Source organism: Branchiostoma floridae, chromosome 10 (genome assembly GCF_000003815.2).
Source record: "Branchiostoma floridae strain S238N-H82 chromosome 10, Bfl_VNyyK, whole genome shotgun sequence".
NCBI lineage: Eukaryota > Metazoa > Chordata > Leptocardii > Amphioxiformes > Branchiostomatidae > Branchiostoma > Branchiostoma floridae.
Window position 1 is genome coordinate 16,813,653 of NC_049988.1, and position 13,901 is coordinate 16,827,553.

The 13,901-nt window shown below is 43.2% G+C and overlaps 2 protein-coding genes across 2 annotated transcripts; one reads left to right on the plus strand and one right to left on the minus strand.

The window, feature by feature from the left end:
* Positions 1-816: 816 nt before the first annotated feature.
* On the minus strand, positions 817-5,285 carry LOC118424973 (MYCBP-associated protein-like). The gene is made up of 4 exons (XM_035833784.1): positions 4,932-5,285; positions 3,892-4,114; positions 3,253-3,356; positions 817-2,927 (listed from the first exon to the last, which is right to left on the minus strand). Exons 1-4 carry the CDS (start codon positions 5,115-5,117, stop codon positions 855-857), a joined length of 2,586 nt encoding a protein of 861 aa, XP_035689677.1. The 5' UTR covers positions 5,118-5,285; the 3' UTR covers positions 817-854.
* A 3,463-nt stretch (positions 5,286-8,748) lies between these two features.
* Positions 8,749-12,655, plus strand: LOC118424764 (prokineticin Bo8-like). Its single transcript, XM_035833499.1, has 4 exons — positions 8,749-9,790; positions 11,079-11,159; positions 11,624-11,766; positions 12,323-12,655. Exons 1-4 carry the CDS (start codon positions 9,713-9,715, stop codon positions 12,474-12,476), a joined length of 456 nt encoding a protein of 151 aa, XP_035689392.1. The 5' UTR covers positions 8,749-9,712; the 3' UTR covers positions 12,477-12,655.
* The last annotated feature ends 1,246 nt before the right edge of the window (positions 12,656-13,901 follow it).

The window sequence follows — 13,901 nt, forward strand, 5'->3', positions numbered from 1 at the left end:
GTGAACTGTCGGGTACAAGCATCCAAAAAGTCAAAAGAAAGGCAGCTGTCTTCATCATTGCACTGTCAAGCACCAATTGCAAGGATTCATCAGAGAACTTTCATCAACAGGACTTGAGGACATGGTTTTCAGGGGACTTTGCTGACTGGGATATTTTTCTGCATCCTAAATCATGATGCCATACAGATCATTTTTTATTGTTGTGAAATTGTCATATCCATTCCTTGATTGATTGCCATTGTTCTTTGTATCTTTGATGATATACAAAAGAGACATTTTCTGTTGTTAATAACAATAAAACAAAATTTCATCATCTCTTCCCTTGTCGTCTTATTCCATGACAGTTGAATGTGATGAAATCCATGTTACTATATTGTTAGTTTATTCATAGTACTATAAACTGTATACACACATCATCTTCGTGGCTATCTTTCAGAAAATTGTGATGGTCTGACTGCACAGTTCCTAAAGGGACAGACACATGCACACACACACATTCATTCATTTATACACACACACACACACAAAAGAATGACACAGAATTGCAAATTCCTTTATATGACAATCTCATCCTGTTGAACAGTTGCATTTTTGCAGGATAGTGTGATTTTTTAACAGTTGTCAGTAAACAGAAAAGATATATGAACTATCAACTGCTGTTACAACTGCTTAAACTTAAATTTGGTGAATCTACCAGAAACAATACAGGCTATTTTTTACAATCAAAATGTACAGTTTGTATTGGTTAATTCACTGGAACAATATTTCAAATTCTTTTATTTTTAAAAACAGTACTTTTGCAGGAATCAATGTGTTAACTATAACAGAAATAAAGTAACGGGTATATAATTTGTTCAGAAAACTACTGGGGCCGCATCTTTAGCTTCTGTTTCTTGAATGTCCTCATACACCATAGTCATTTTATCAAACATCTTTTCCAGTAAGTTGTAGGTCTGGGCGTACATTTTCTCCCGCCACTTCTGCCTCAACTCTGGATCAACACTGTCGTACACGGACGGTACCGGTGGCTCTTTCTCCTTGGGTGGTTCCACTTCCTTTTGCACTGCGGGGGTTTCCTTCTTTGGTGTGGCTGCCGGTTTATCCTTTCCCTTCCCGCCTTTGCTTTTGGGTCGCTCTTCCTTGTCTTTCTTCCCTCCCTTTTTGTCATCCTTCCCTTTGTCCTTTTTGGCGTCCTTTTTGTCTGGTTCTTTCTCCTTCTCTGGCTTCTTGTGTTGGATTTTGTGGATGGGCTCGACGTGAACCGGCTCAGTGTGGAGCTCGGGCATCCCCAACACACCACAAATAACAGCTGCAGCTCCAGCCATGTTGTCTATGGTGTCCTGCAGGAGTTCGTAGGTCATTTGGCGCATGACAGGCTGGGACGGCACCGACAACGGAACAGACATCTCCATGACGATATCGTTCATGCGCTTCAAGAAGTCTTCCCTCTGTTCGTCTTCCTCGATCGCGAGGAGTTGCTTCTTCAGGTTCTCCAAGGAAAAGTCCCACTGTTGGGCCTCTCTTTCTTCTTCAGGGTAAAGCTCCTTGTAAAGCTCTTGGACTTTCTGTATAGCTTCAAAGTTCCACTGAACTCCTTCGTTCTTCCTCAGGAAGATCTCCTCTTCGGTGATGTATGCATCCAGCGGCGACCGGGCCCTCTCCGGGGTCCGAACACCCTCGAGGATGCTGTTCAGTATGTCGGTAACCCCCAACACAGCCTCCTTGTGCGCAAGCTCCTGTTCGAGTCGAACACGAGACTCCTTGTTGACATCATCTTGGATGGCGACGCCACGCAGGGTGATCTGAATGGCCGCCCCGCCGCACAGGACCGGGCTCGTGTGCAGCTCCCACAGCTCTGTAAAGATGCCAGCATTCTGCGACTTGAAGACAAACGGGTACTTCATGCTGTCACCCGGGAGGATGACCCCGCTGTTGGTGTTGAAGTAGAACCGCTGCACGGGGTCGGGAGGCTTGCAGTCGAAGGCGTTCTTGATGGGGATCTTCCTCCAGTTGTAGTAGACCGCCGTGGTGCCGTTGTTGGTCAGCTCCAGGAACTGCAGCTTCCTCTGTGCAGTGTTGGCTTCGAAGGCAATCCTGCAGGAGATGCCCACACCACCTTTCTCAGAGTGGTCATCCCCCGTCCACAAGGCGTAGTGACCGCCGACGATCATCGCTGGTCCAACGATCGGCTCCTCAAACCTATCTGGGTAGGCTGCCAGAGGATCGTTGGCTGTTTCAGCCGTTTTCATTGGCCGGATGTTTTCCTTGTGATCTTCCGGGACGTCAAACTCATCCAAGGTTTCTTCGTCATCGATGGCCGTCAGGACTCCCTTGTTGGTGCCGATGATCTCCAGGTTTTCCAGATCAGGTCGCGCTGGGACCAGCTCTTCCATGAATGGCTGGAGCTGTTTCTGACGGGTTTTCAGATACCCTGACCGCTCCCACTGGAAGCTGGCTGTACTCTTGGTGGGCAGGCCCTGTATGCCCGTCTCCATCTTTACAAAGTTGGGTTTTGCCACGTGCTCGAAGGGCGGGGGGTACCCTCTCTCCGTTTGGGTGAGGGTCATGTTAAGGCCTGTCAGGTCGTCGCCAAGCCTTTCGTGCTGCTTCCAGAACTCACTCCCAACGCGGTACCCCTTACCGTAGTTGATGGATGGCATGGTGCGGTCGATGAGGTACCGCTCTTCCTGCGTCTGGCGGTAGTTCTCGCTCTGGTTCATGAGAAGCGTGTCGGTAGAACGCTGCAGGAGTTTGGAGATGTACCCCTGTTGGCGCTTACGCTCGCGCATCTTGTTTTCCCAGTTGCGGAGGGCGTTGCTCTCGTCTTCCGCGGGTTTGCGCGCCCTCTTCTCTTTCTTCTTCTTCTCGTACTTGATGGAAGGTGAAGTGGCAGTCGTCATGTCCAGGTTTATACCAGGGGGAAGGACCTAGGCAACAACAAAACACTTTGATTAGATAATAGGAAAATACAACAGAACGTAAATAATCTGAAATGCAGAGATTTTTAACTGTGATCAATGATACTATTGATGGTGGTATGGTATAACAGGCAGAGCATTAGGCTCAGAACCATTAAGTTATGGCTTTGATACTCACTATACCCTGATGTTGTGCGCTACATGATATACCAACCATGACACCCTCAGAGCCTCTTTGGGTAAATTGTCAAAAGTGTGCCATAGATGCTTAAACCTGCATATTTAATACCAAGAGCAATCCATAATATAATACACAATGTACATGACTACACACCTCATCCTCCTCTCCCCTAGCAATAGCCTCCTGTTTAAAGTCATCCACAGAACCCAGGATGGTGTGAGCCAAGATGTCACCAGTCATGTCCAACCCTGGACCGCCTGTACAAACATGGAGAAAATTAGTAATCATTGATGTTTGTTTTTATTGCATACCGCATCATAGCATAACACACCAGGTTTGAAGAGTACAAGTATGTCTGGTCAGATTTATTTGATTCGTTCACACTGCGGGGCTCGAAATACTGTACATAGGCAGGTTAGTGCAGGTAAAATTTGAGCTGTGCAGGTATTTCTGATGTCTACCTGCACTGATCTGTGTACAGGGTTTATATATGCTATGATTTAGGTGTATGTAGGATATTTACTAGCCCTTGGATTGTTACCAGTGACGAAGTATGAAAGAAGTAATAGCAATAGTTTCTGAACATTTCTAGTATGAACAGTACTTCCAAAATTCTGAGTGGTGCAGGTATTTGTCTAAGTATGCAGAAAAAAGTACTTTGAGCCCTGGCTGCCCTGCACTGGGAAAAACTCCTACACTTTTGGATTAGTGCAGCTCACGGTAAGGCTTTTCTCGATTCTTCCTTGAAAACATCAGATGATCAGTGATCTGACAGGAAATATATCAACTCACCTGCACCCAGGTAATCCGTGGGTTTGATCGGTGCATCGTAGGGCGCAGGGCGGGCAATTGTGATCTGGCGGAATTTGATCCTAGCGGGATCGTCTGGCCCGCGTAGCCGTTTGACCATGATCCGGTTGGACCGGGCGGTACGCTCAGTCTCGGGAGGAGGTTTGGGCACCCGGATCTTAGTTAGGTCTTCTTCCCTGGAATAGAGATTATAAGCAGTGAGTGACTGCATGAGTGAGTGACTGCATGAGTGAGTGACTTGGTGGGTGGGTGGTTGAGTGAGTGAGTGACAGTTGGTGTGTGTGAGTGAGTGAGTGTGAGTGAGAGAGCAGGTGACAGAGTGAGTAAAGCTAATATCGTTACAATTTACATAACTTGAATTTAAAACAATGCAATAAAGATATTTATGACTATTAGGCACATGAAATTTACATAATAAAATTATGAGAGTTAAACTTCCTACATTTTGGGCATCCAGAATGTGTGCAGCTTATAATATGTTCAGGTAAAGAACTGACAAAAGTATTTTGTTGGTTAACAATAAGGGGCATAATTCATATTAGATGTATAAATCCGATGTTCTGGAATGATCGACATTTCCCTCCTATCCTTGAGTATATTTAGTGTCTATGTCTTCTTCTTTAGCTTTCCTTTTTAATCCATGAGATCTGTCAAAAGTTTTAAATTTTCTTGTGACCCCGATTGTAGTCCAAACCCACATACAGACCCTTCGTTCCGTAGCGACCACATTGTAATGTCATTCACAACTGTTTTCACAACCCCAAACTCCCTCATATTTAGTCGAAATCATCCGTGAAATTTGCGATAAACTTTCACAACAAAATAACGTTTACCCTCATTTGATATGACAGAGAAAAAGTCAAGATTCAAGTTTATACAAGGTACGATCCATTTAACCATGAAGTCAAAATGGCGGATGGGTCTGTATGTTTACGGATTGTTTGGTAAGAATTTTTGATCGTAACAGTTGTAAAAGTGGGTAAAATAAGATCGTCTTGGATTCCTAAGACACTTGTTGTTTACCTTATCTGTAATGCCTGGATATCTTCGCCATTGATGACGTTTTTAGCGGGTCCTTCCTCGTCCTCCATGGTGTTCGACTGGCTCGGAGAGTTCAACTTGTCGGGCGTTCCGTCTCGATTCTTTCTCCTTCCCGAACTCTTGGGTCGGTCTTTCTTTGACGACCTGACCGCCAGCTTGCTACTCATTTTGTTCGGCTGTTTATATTGTAACCAAACGTCCAAGCAACTGAAGAAATTCTATCCAGAAAACGAGGAAAAGATACGGTCCAGGCGAAAAACTATACCTCCAACCTCGCCGTAACTATGGCGGCCACTGTACACAAATGGTGACCTTTGACCGAGTAGTATAGAGGGCGCTTTTCAATAATTCTCGAAGAGGGGGAAGTGTTGTTGCGTCACAATCTGCAGAAACCAGACCTGTTTTGTGATATCACAGGACATTTCATAGTGAGATACCATAGTGATGTTACAATAGCAAGGCTAAGAATGACTCGTTTCTTTCGGCACACTATGGCAACGTCAAAACAGACTGAGCCCACAACATAATTGCATTAGAATGGATGCAGCAGCTATTAAGTTAGCCATGTGATTTGGTGTAAATATGCACATGTATTTCAGTCTTTTCTTTAACCAACGGGTGCTTGTCTCACCAGTGACTGGGCATTGCTTTCCATGGGTCTCTTACAGACTGACTACGTTGGCCACAGTATAGGGAAATTAAGGAGTGTTTTGCTACCAGAGGATTTGGCCGGCCGCACAGTGGAGGGGAATATTATTGTGTTGAAATCAACCTTTAATAGCATAGACTGACTCTAGTAGACTTATTCCCTGACCAATTTCCCGATCTTTCTTTTTTTGGTGAATTCTACGAACCCCGTACCTCCGTGGGAAGGACTGGTAGAGGCTAGTTTTCCAGCGTCCCGCCTCCGGAACTCTTTCATTTTGTGCCAGCACGTAGCTCTTCCATGAATACGCAGGTAACGGTCAGAAGGCTTCCATGACAACTTAGTTTGTGTTCTCTTTAAGGAAATCTCTTTCCCTGTATGCTCGAGGCGGTGATCCTACAGATTTTGGTTAAGTGAGCGGTAAAGTCTAGTTAAGGCTGCCTAACGTCAATGACATGATTGTGGCATTACCTTAGGCGTGATAAAAGGTAAACACAAATGTCAGCCTGACAGTTCATTCATCTGCGTTGGTTTATGACATTATTATATAGGCAACACTGACTAAATTATTAGAGGAGTTTATTTGATTCAATCGATAAACACTAGTAAAATACATCAGCAGAAGACGCTGCAGCTGAATGGCGCACTTTAGACTTACTACATTGTGCAAAATCTAGTTTTTGCATATAAAATCAAAATTTTATGGATGACACCGGCGCTCGTTTATTTTCGCCCGTTCTTAAAAAAACTGTGTTCAAATGAATGAATGAATGAACTTTATTGCACAACATTTGTACATGGTACAATTGTAAGGCAACAGTAACATGTCAATAAATACAATGATACTCGTCTAAGTTCTATAACTACATACATATATAGTATAGAAATGTGAACATAAATGGCGTATTGACATAGTGTAATGTGACCCAGTCTTGTCAGGGCATTCGGCCACAACGTCTCTTTTTTGCGTCTCGCCGATGTATGGCCTTTTTTTCGCCCTTTGTCTATTTCTTGTGCCCTGGAAGGCACTTAACATGACATTCCTCACTTCACTCAGAGGAAAATAAGTACCTTACTTCGGTTAGGGCCATCCCTCCGATAGGACGTTATGTACATCCCACATTTGAGGAGAGTCACAACAACGATCGCGTAAAAAAACACCACTCTTATCGAAAAGAGTAGGGGTCCCTTCATGGTTTGAGTGGATCGAATCTTACAATCGGTATACAGTCTACAGAATATTTCTCAAGTTGAAGTAGGTAGCCTCAAAAACAAAGAAAGAAGAAGGAAAGAAAGTCCGTAGGAATTGACGCTCCTCTTTCTACAATTTTAGACACAAACATCAGGTGCATGTGGGCATAGGATCTGCTGCTTTTTCATAAATTAAGTGTTAACATGATGTTTGATGTGTTCCAAAAAATCGTATTTTCCCAAAACTATCATGGAGTAAAATTTGTAATCACCAAGCACCATCATCGTTGGATAGTTTTGATTTGAAAAGCATTGTCAGATAGATGTGCAACCGCTAGGTACGACAGGTCGTTCAGTGTAATATAACCAGCTGCTGCCACGCCGCGGTCCTGCGAAGCTGGTGTGTCACGCCGAAGGGCGGTTATACCGACTATATAGATACAGATACAGAAGCTGGTGTGTTACGCCGAAGGGCGGTTATACTAGTGCCGGCTATATAGATACAGATACAGAAGCTGGTGTGTTACGCCGAAGGGCGGTTATACCGGCTATATGGATACAGATACAGATGCTGGTGTGTTACGCCGAAGGGCGGTTATACTAGTACCGGCTATATAGATACAGATACAGAAGCTGGTGTGTTACGCCGAAGGGCGGTTATACCGACTATATAGATACAGATACAGAAGCTGGTGTGTTACGCCAAAGGGCGGTTATACTAGTGCCGGCTATATAGATACAGATACAGAAGCTGGTGTGTTACGCCGAAGGGCGGTTATACCGGCTATATAGATACAGATACAGAAGCTGGTGTGTTACGTCGAAGGGCGGTTATACCGGCTATATAGATACAGATACAGAAGCTGGTGTGTTACGTCGAAGGGCGGTTATACCGGCTATATAGATACAGATACAGAAGCTGGTGTGTTACGTCGAAGGGCGGTTATACCGGCTATATAGATACAGATACAGAAGCTGGTGTGTTACGTCGAAGGGCGGTTATACCGGCTATATAGATACAGATCGATACAGAAGCTGGTGTGTTACGCCGAAGGGCGGTTATACCGGCTATATAGATACAGATACAGAAGCTGGTGTGTTACGCCGAAGGGCGGATATACCGGCTATATTATATAGCTACTGATACAGAAGCGGTGTGTTACGTCGAAGAGCGGTTATAGCGGCTATATAGATACAGATACAGAAGCTGGTGTGTTACGCCGAAGAGCGGTTATACCGGCTATGTAACGTTAGGTACATATCAAACAGATGTGACGTCTCTCACAGTTGTTACTAGTGCTAGCGTCATCCATACCATACGACGGTTGCGCTACCAAATGCATGATGAAAGCTAATACAAATGTCAATGACATTAGCATGACGAAATTCTAATAATCCCTTAAACCATGTCCGTTCCCCTGAGCGTCTTTACTTGGAAATACTACTTCCATTCGAAGAAAAATCGGAGACTACAAATAGCGAAGACTTCTTGGAACGAAAGAGTTAAGAAGATGAACTTAAATCTCAGTGGGTAAGAGTAAGTCGGACGGTCTGTTATATACGTAAGAACTATTACGAGTTACCAAAGAACTCTTACGTCCCCGGTTTTTACTTTTCTTTTTTGTTGATAAATCTCTCACCCACTTCCTGCGGAGGATGTGTTGGCGTTATGTAAGTCTCCAGAATCCGTTCAAGACCAAGTGCCGCTTTAAGTGTGCTTTGTGACATGGAACTTAAAGAAACCCATGACTCAACGCTATGCGCATGAAGGTTGATATTCACCCTTTACTAACACAGTTCTTTGAAATTTTATCCTTTTTCTCCACATTCTCTTTCGTCCATTTTTGCTTTCTTTCGACTTTTTGTCGATGATTTGTCCGTTGTAATTTTTGTTGCTTTTGTTTGCATCTTATGCTATTCAAGCATGAGAAATACCTTGTTGTAGATATTTCCTCTTTTCGTGGACGTACATAATGTACGTGTAATGTGGGTCAAAATATACGAAACCAAGTGCAAAGCCTTGCGCATGCCTGTGTCTATGTGTGAGAACTATTCACTGCTTTGTAGGTATTAGTTAGTGACGACTAAGGGCAAGCATTAGGGGTTGATGAAAGCTCTTTGTTACAAAGATATTAGATAAGATTAATGTCCTCCCTACGTAACCAACCAACAAATTAAACATCAACATATGTCTTCTTAACCTGCTTAATTCTTTGACAAACCAGAGTACCTGAAAGCTTCTCCATACGCCGACAGTTGACAGCCCAGGTGCCTTTAGAAAAAGCGTCTGCGTCGTTCTTTGAAATCCCTGGCGTTGCCAAAGCGGGGAAACGAGCGCAAGCGACGGCAGTCTTATGAAAATACCAGTCATTATCCGTCTGAAGCACATCAAATCATGTCTCTTTTCAGTAATACCTGGTTGACAACGACAAAGGCGAACTCAAGGAATGAGAGGCGACAAACAAAGAATACCAGGAGAAAGTTGTGAGAGTTTTCTGAGTGTTTGACAATACAGGATAAAAAAATGCTTACGCGTTTTTTGTAAACCACTCTCACTGCGTCACGTGGATTTGTCAGGATTTGGCTGGGTCTGTAGCGGCGTTTTTGTCTAACGAGAGTTGCCAGACATAAAAGTCCGATCAACCGGTAACTATGGCTTAACTAAATATCAAGTTACTTTGTCAGTTCCGTCCAAATCCGCCCGCTTAACCATCAGCTTGTTTAAAACCAGCGAGTGAAATGTTAGTGATTCCACCAAAGCTGTTCAAAGAGGACAACACCCATTCCCATAGTTTCAAAGTCTTCCTGTTTCTGACTTTTTGTCGTTGAAGTCTTATATAAAGACCAGCAGACAGTTAAGATTCTGCGAGTAGAACACCGTGAAAAGTTAGTTAAACAAGAGGTGATTTGTATTACTGCCAACAAATGTTTTCCCACTATGTTTTTCTGCTGCTCGCCTGTGTCTTCTTTGTTGGAGGTACCGCTGCGATCACTGTGACTGGGGTAAGTGTGTTCTTTATCTTTTAGTTTTTGCTAAAATTCCTTCTAAAATAATTAGAACTTGTTTGTGGCACGCGTTCCCTTGACTTTGACTCGACCATTTGTTTATGCGGTTATGAAACTATAAGCTCAGTCCGCCTGCATGGATAATATTGCTCTTACAGTAGCTCTACAAACTTGTTTCAATTGTAAATACGCCAAAAAGTAGTTACTCAAGCAACTGGATATGATTTGGAAACGGCCAGACGTTTCCGAGACAGCAGACGGCGTCTTTCCTCTGTGACGATGGAGAAATCTTGCTGGAGAGAATTTTTATGTCCTAGCTGTGAACGGATTTACAAAGGAGGTCTAGTTGTAGATCAAGTTTATCCTGACTATGCAAAAGTAGGAAGAAGACAGATTCAATTGTAAATACCCCACAACTTACAGTGGAATGTTCTTCGCAAAGATCAGCGATTTTGTTTCTAGGCTTCGGGAAGAACTATCCTCAGGAGGTACAGAAAACGTTACTGTTCGTCGCAATGTACAAAGACTCCAAACCATTTCATCGTAGGTTGTACCATGCATGTTGACGATAGAAATATCATATCTAGTTATATAGTAATACGCTCACATTAGACATATGTATAACACCGAAAAAAATCATATTCTTGATGCGCTTTGGCAAACCGATTATAGCTAATAGCCTGAACCCATACAATCCTATATTGTGACCATTACCATGAAGCGAGGAGAATGATATTGTGTCCATGGGACATTTATACGACTTTCCTTACTCCACCCAGGTGTTATAATGGGTAGCTGAAAGTTCGATTCGCTAGGGTGGTAATACCCCCTTTCCACTTGGACGGCGCTCTCGCCGCGCTCTCTCTGCGACCTAGTTTTTGACAGATCGCTCAACGAATTCTATAGAAAAGAAACGAATTTGTTTACACTTTGTGTGTTTTGTTGTCTTCTCAATCGCACTTGTACGTTTTGTATGATATACCAAGTGTGAAAGCGAAGGGTACCCATATCCTATTTAGGTCGCTGTGAGAGCGCAGCGCGATCGCCGTCTAGTGGAAAGGGGGCCTAAAAGACAATGTAAGGAGAGGGATGGGCTCCGCCTTCCAATACCGTGCCCTAGACACCAATGATAACAGCCCGCTATACCTACGGTCTTTAAAAGGCTATGGGACTACCTTTAATTTTACAATTACCTTTGCTAATGAGTCTATTAGATATTATTACAATTTCAGACAAAACAACGACATAACGACTGCTAATAATGTTCATTTCATCCATGTACCAGGCATGCACGTCCGATGAAGACTGTATCGCTGCTCGCGGCGGAGGGTGCTGTGTAAGATGGAACCCAGGATCAGCAGTGTTTGTAAGTACACACCTCGTAATTACTTACTTACTTACTTACTTATCCCCTTCATCCCATGTGGGAAATAAGGCTGTGATAAGTTTCCTCCACTGGGGTCTGTTCTGTGCTAGGGGCTGAGCAGCATCCCAGGGGATCCCAATGGCCGCTAGGTCTTTAGCCACAGTACGTCTCCATGTAGTTTTAGGACGTCCCCGTTTTCTCTTCCCCTCAGGGGCCCAATGTAGAGCAACTTTAGTTAGTGGATACGGTCATCCGACATCCATAGAACATGGCCCAGCCATTTTAGTCTTCTGATGGAAAGTTCAGTAGACAACTGTCCTGTGTGTTTTTTTCTGTACAGTTCTTCATTACCGACTATTCAGTAGTATACAACACATACTACTAGAAAAGAATAGAATAGAATATAATAGAATAGAATAGAATAGAATAGAGTATAATAGCCATCTACATCTTCCCTACTACAGGTGTGTAAGGACATGGGTCAGGAGAACAACCAGTGCCACATCTCCGGTAACATCCTGCCGTACCCGTTCCCGGGGAAGCGGGTGTACTGGCGCTGTCCCTGCGGGGAGGGGCTCACCTGCGCCCGAGCAGACGGAGAGTCAGGGTACGGTAACAGCTCCTGCTCTTGTTCATCAACATATATTGTTTGATGTGATAAGTTTCGTTGATAATGTACACGAAGTATTAAATAAAGTTTTTGCTTGTGACAATATGCATATGCACAATTGCACATACATGCAAAACAAGAAACAGACATGGATGAATTACTTACATCCTAGTGAAAACGATGCACAACAAAACAAAGTACTTCCTGAAGATTACATAAAAACTTCCAGGCTCGCAAACTGTACTCCTCGGCCATCTCACTCCTCTGGCGTGTTGTCTGTCTTATTTGGCCATTTTCTACTATTTTCCGAGCGACCGTACTCGTCTGTGTGTGGAGCCTGGTAGAGGCTATGTAACCGATGATGACAAAAACAATACCTCTTTTCAAGGTGGTAACTCATTTACTATTTAGTATTATATAGTATTCTCTATTGAAATTCCCCAAATACAGTGTAAAGTATGGCGGAATAGGTGTTCTTGTTGTATTTAGAAGACGTCTTTTCAAGGCCGCCATACCGAAAACAATGTTTTAATCATTATCATCATCCCCACAGTGGTGGAACTTGCCAGGCTGCAGCTGAAAAACGTTCAGTCCACATGGAGAGACAGCGGTGGCCGCTAGTGCAGAAGCGTCTACGGGAAAACCAGGCGAAGGCGGCGACGTTCGGGCAACCGAAGCGGCCGCGGAATTCGTCCGACTGCAAGTGAAGGACTCAGTTACTACAGCACCAATACCGACAAAATGTTATAAAAAGTGTGACCAAATAAAAATGAAACACGAAGACCATGTATGGACACTCAGACAATGTATACAACGATAAAATCATGCCGAATGACATTGCGGCATCAGAGGAAATTATGAAATTATGAAGTTATGAAGTATGTATGGAACGCTTCATAAACAGCTGTATGATATGGAACAATAAGGTAACGGAATATGTTACGTTACCTACAAATAACGCTGCATGACAGAAAAAAATTAGAAAAAAAGAAAGTGATAGAAAATAAAGATATTGAATTAATGAGAACACTCTTCTGATTGTATTTTTGATTAGAATGATGCTCTGTATATAATTACGTTAGGTAGTGAAATGTACGAATAGAAATATTCTGAAACTTCAACACCTATACTCCCTATTTCTCTCACATCAAATGCTACTAGTGTCTGCCACCAACATTTATCAAGACCACAGCATGTCCAAGACAAAAGATTTTTTTTAATGGTTTATGCATCACTGGCTAATGTCACCAGGGGGCTTAAATCAACCCTAACCTTCGTCTTTTCAATGCCTAGACACATCAAATATTAGCACAGTCCATTCAGAGGTTCTAAAGTAATGATGACTACAAATATCCGGAAACACAGATAGGTATTAGGTAGATACACCAAAACTGTCTCTTGCTCAAATGAATTTTATGCACACTAGGTGGGTAGGGAGCTATTATCGAACAATGGGGGAAATCTGGGAAACTTGGGGTCCAAGTTAGTTGCTACGTGTTGCTGGGGGAGCCAACGCCCACTTCACTGGGGGTCTTCAAAGTGACTTAACCCTCTGAACATGCTCGCATCAGTTTTGGGATGTCCGGGGGAACCGGTAAGGTACAGAGAATGGCCCTGCAAAGGTAGAAAGGTAGAAATGCAACATGGTCTAGAATAAGAAGAAGAGGATCTCTTAAAGGTCTTCAATGATTACCAATGTTCTCAATGATAGTTCCGTGCGCCTGACTCACAGGCTGAGGGGCAATTTCGTGATGTCTTACATGGCCCCGACACAGTCACGGTAAAATTCCCGACTCTCAATCATTTTGCTTAAAAACTCTCCAAAGGTTTCAATATTTTTTTTAAACAGTGATATCAATGACTAATGATCTCAAATACTTCTTACGGTATCAAATCTTGACATTCCTCGCGAGACTTTGGAAAGGTGCAGACATCGCGAGAGCTCGTTTGTTTGTTTGAACCGTTATTTTATTTATTCATCAGAAGCTCAAATTGGCCCGAAGGCCGTTTTTTATTGCGGTCATGAGGGAGGTAAGGGTCGGATAAAATATAACAGAGATACAGATTACATTGGGTCCTAATCAATCTATCAACATATATTGTAACATAAACATGGTACAAACATGAGTAGA

Coding starts and splice junctions, on each gene's coding strand:
- LOC118424973 (XM_035833784.1), bottom strand. CDS start 5,117: ATGAGTAGCAAGCTGGCGGTCAGGTCGTCAAAGAAAGACCGACCCAAG. Junction 4,115..4,931: donor TCCAGGCATTACAGATAAGG/TAAACAACAAGT, acceptor TCACTCATGCAG/TCACTCACTGCTTATAATCT. Junction 3,357..3,891: donor CACGGATTACCTGGGTGCAG/GTGAGTTGATAT, acceptor ATGTTTGTACAG/GCGGTCCAGGGTTGGACATG.
- LOC118424764 (XM_035833499.1), top strand. CDS start 9,713: ATGTTTTCCCACTATGTTTTTCTGCTGCTCGCCTGTGTCTTCTTTGTT. Junction 9,791..11,078: donor CTGCGATCACTGTGACTGGG/GTAAGTGTGTTC, acceptor TCCATGTACCAG/GCATGCACGTCCGATGAAGA. Junction 11,767..12,322: donor CGAGCAGACGGAGAGTCAGG/GTACGGTAACAG, acceptor TCATCCCCACAG/TGGTGGAACTTGCCAGGCTG.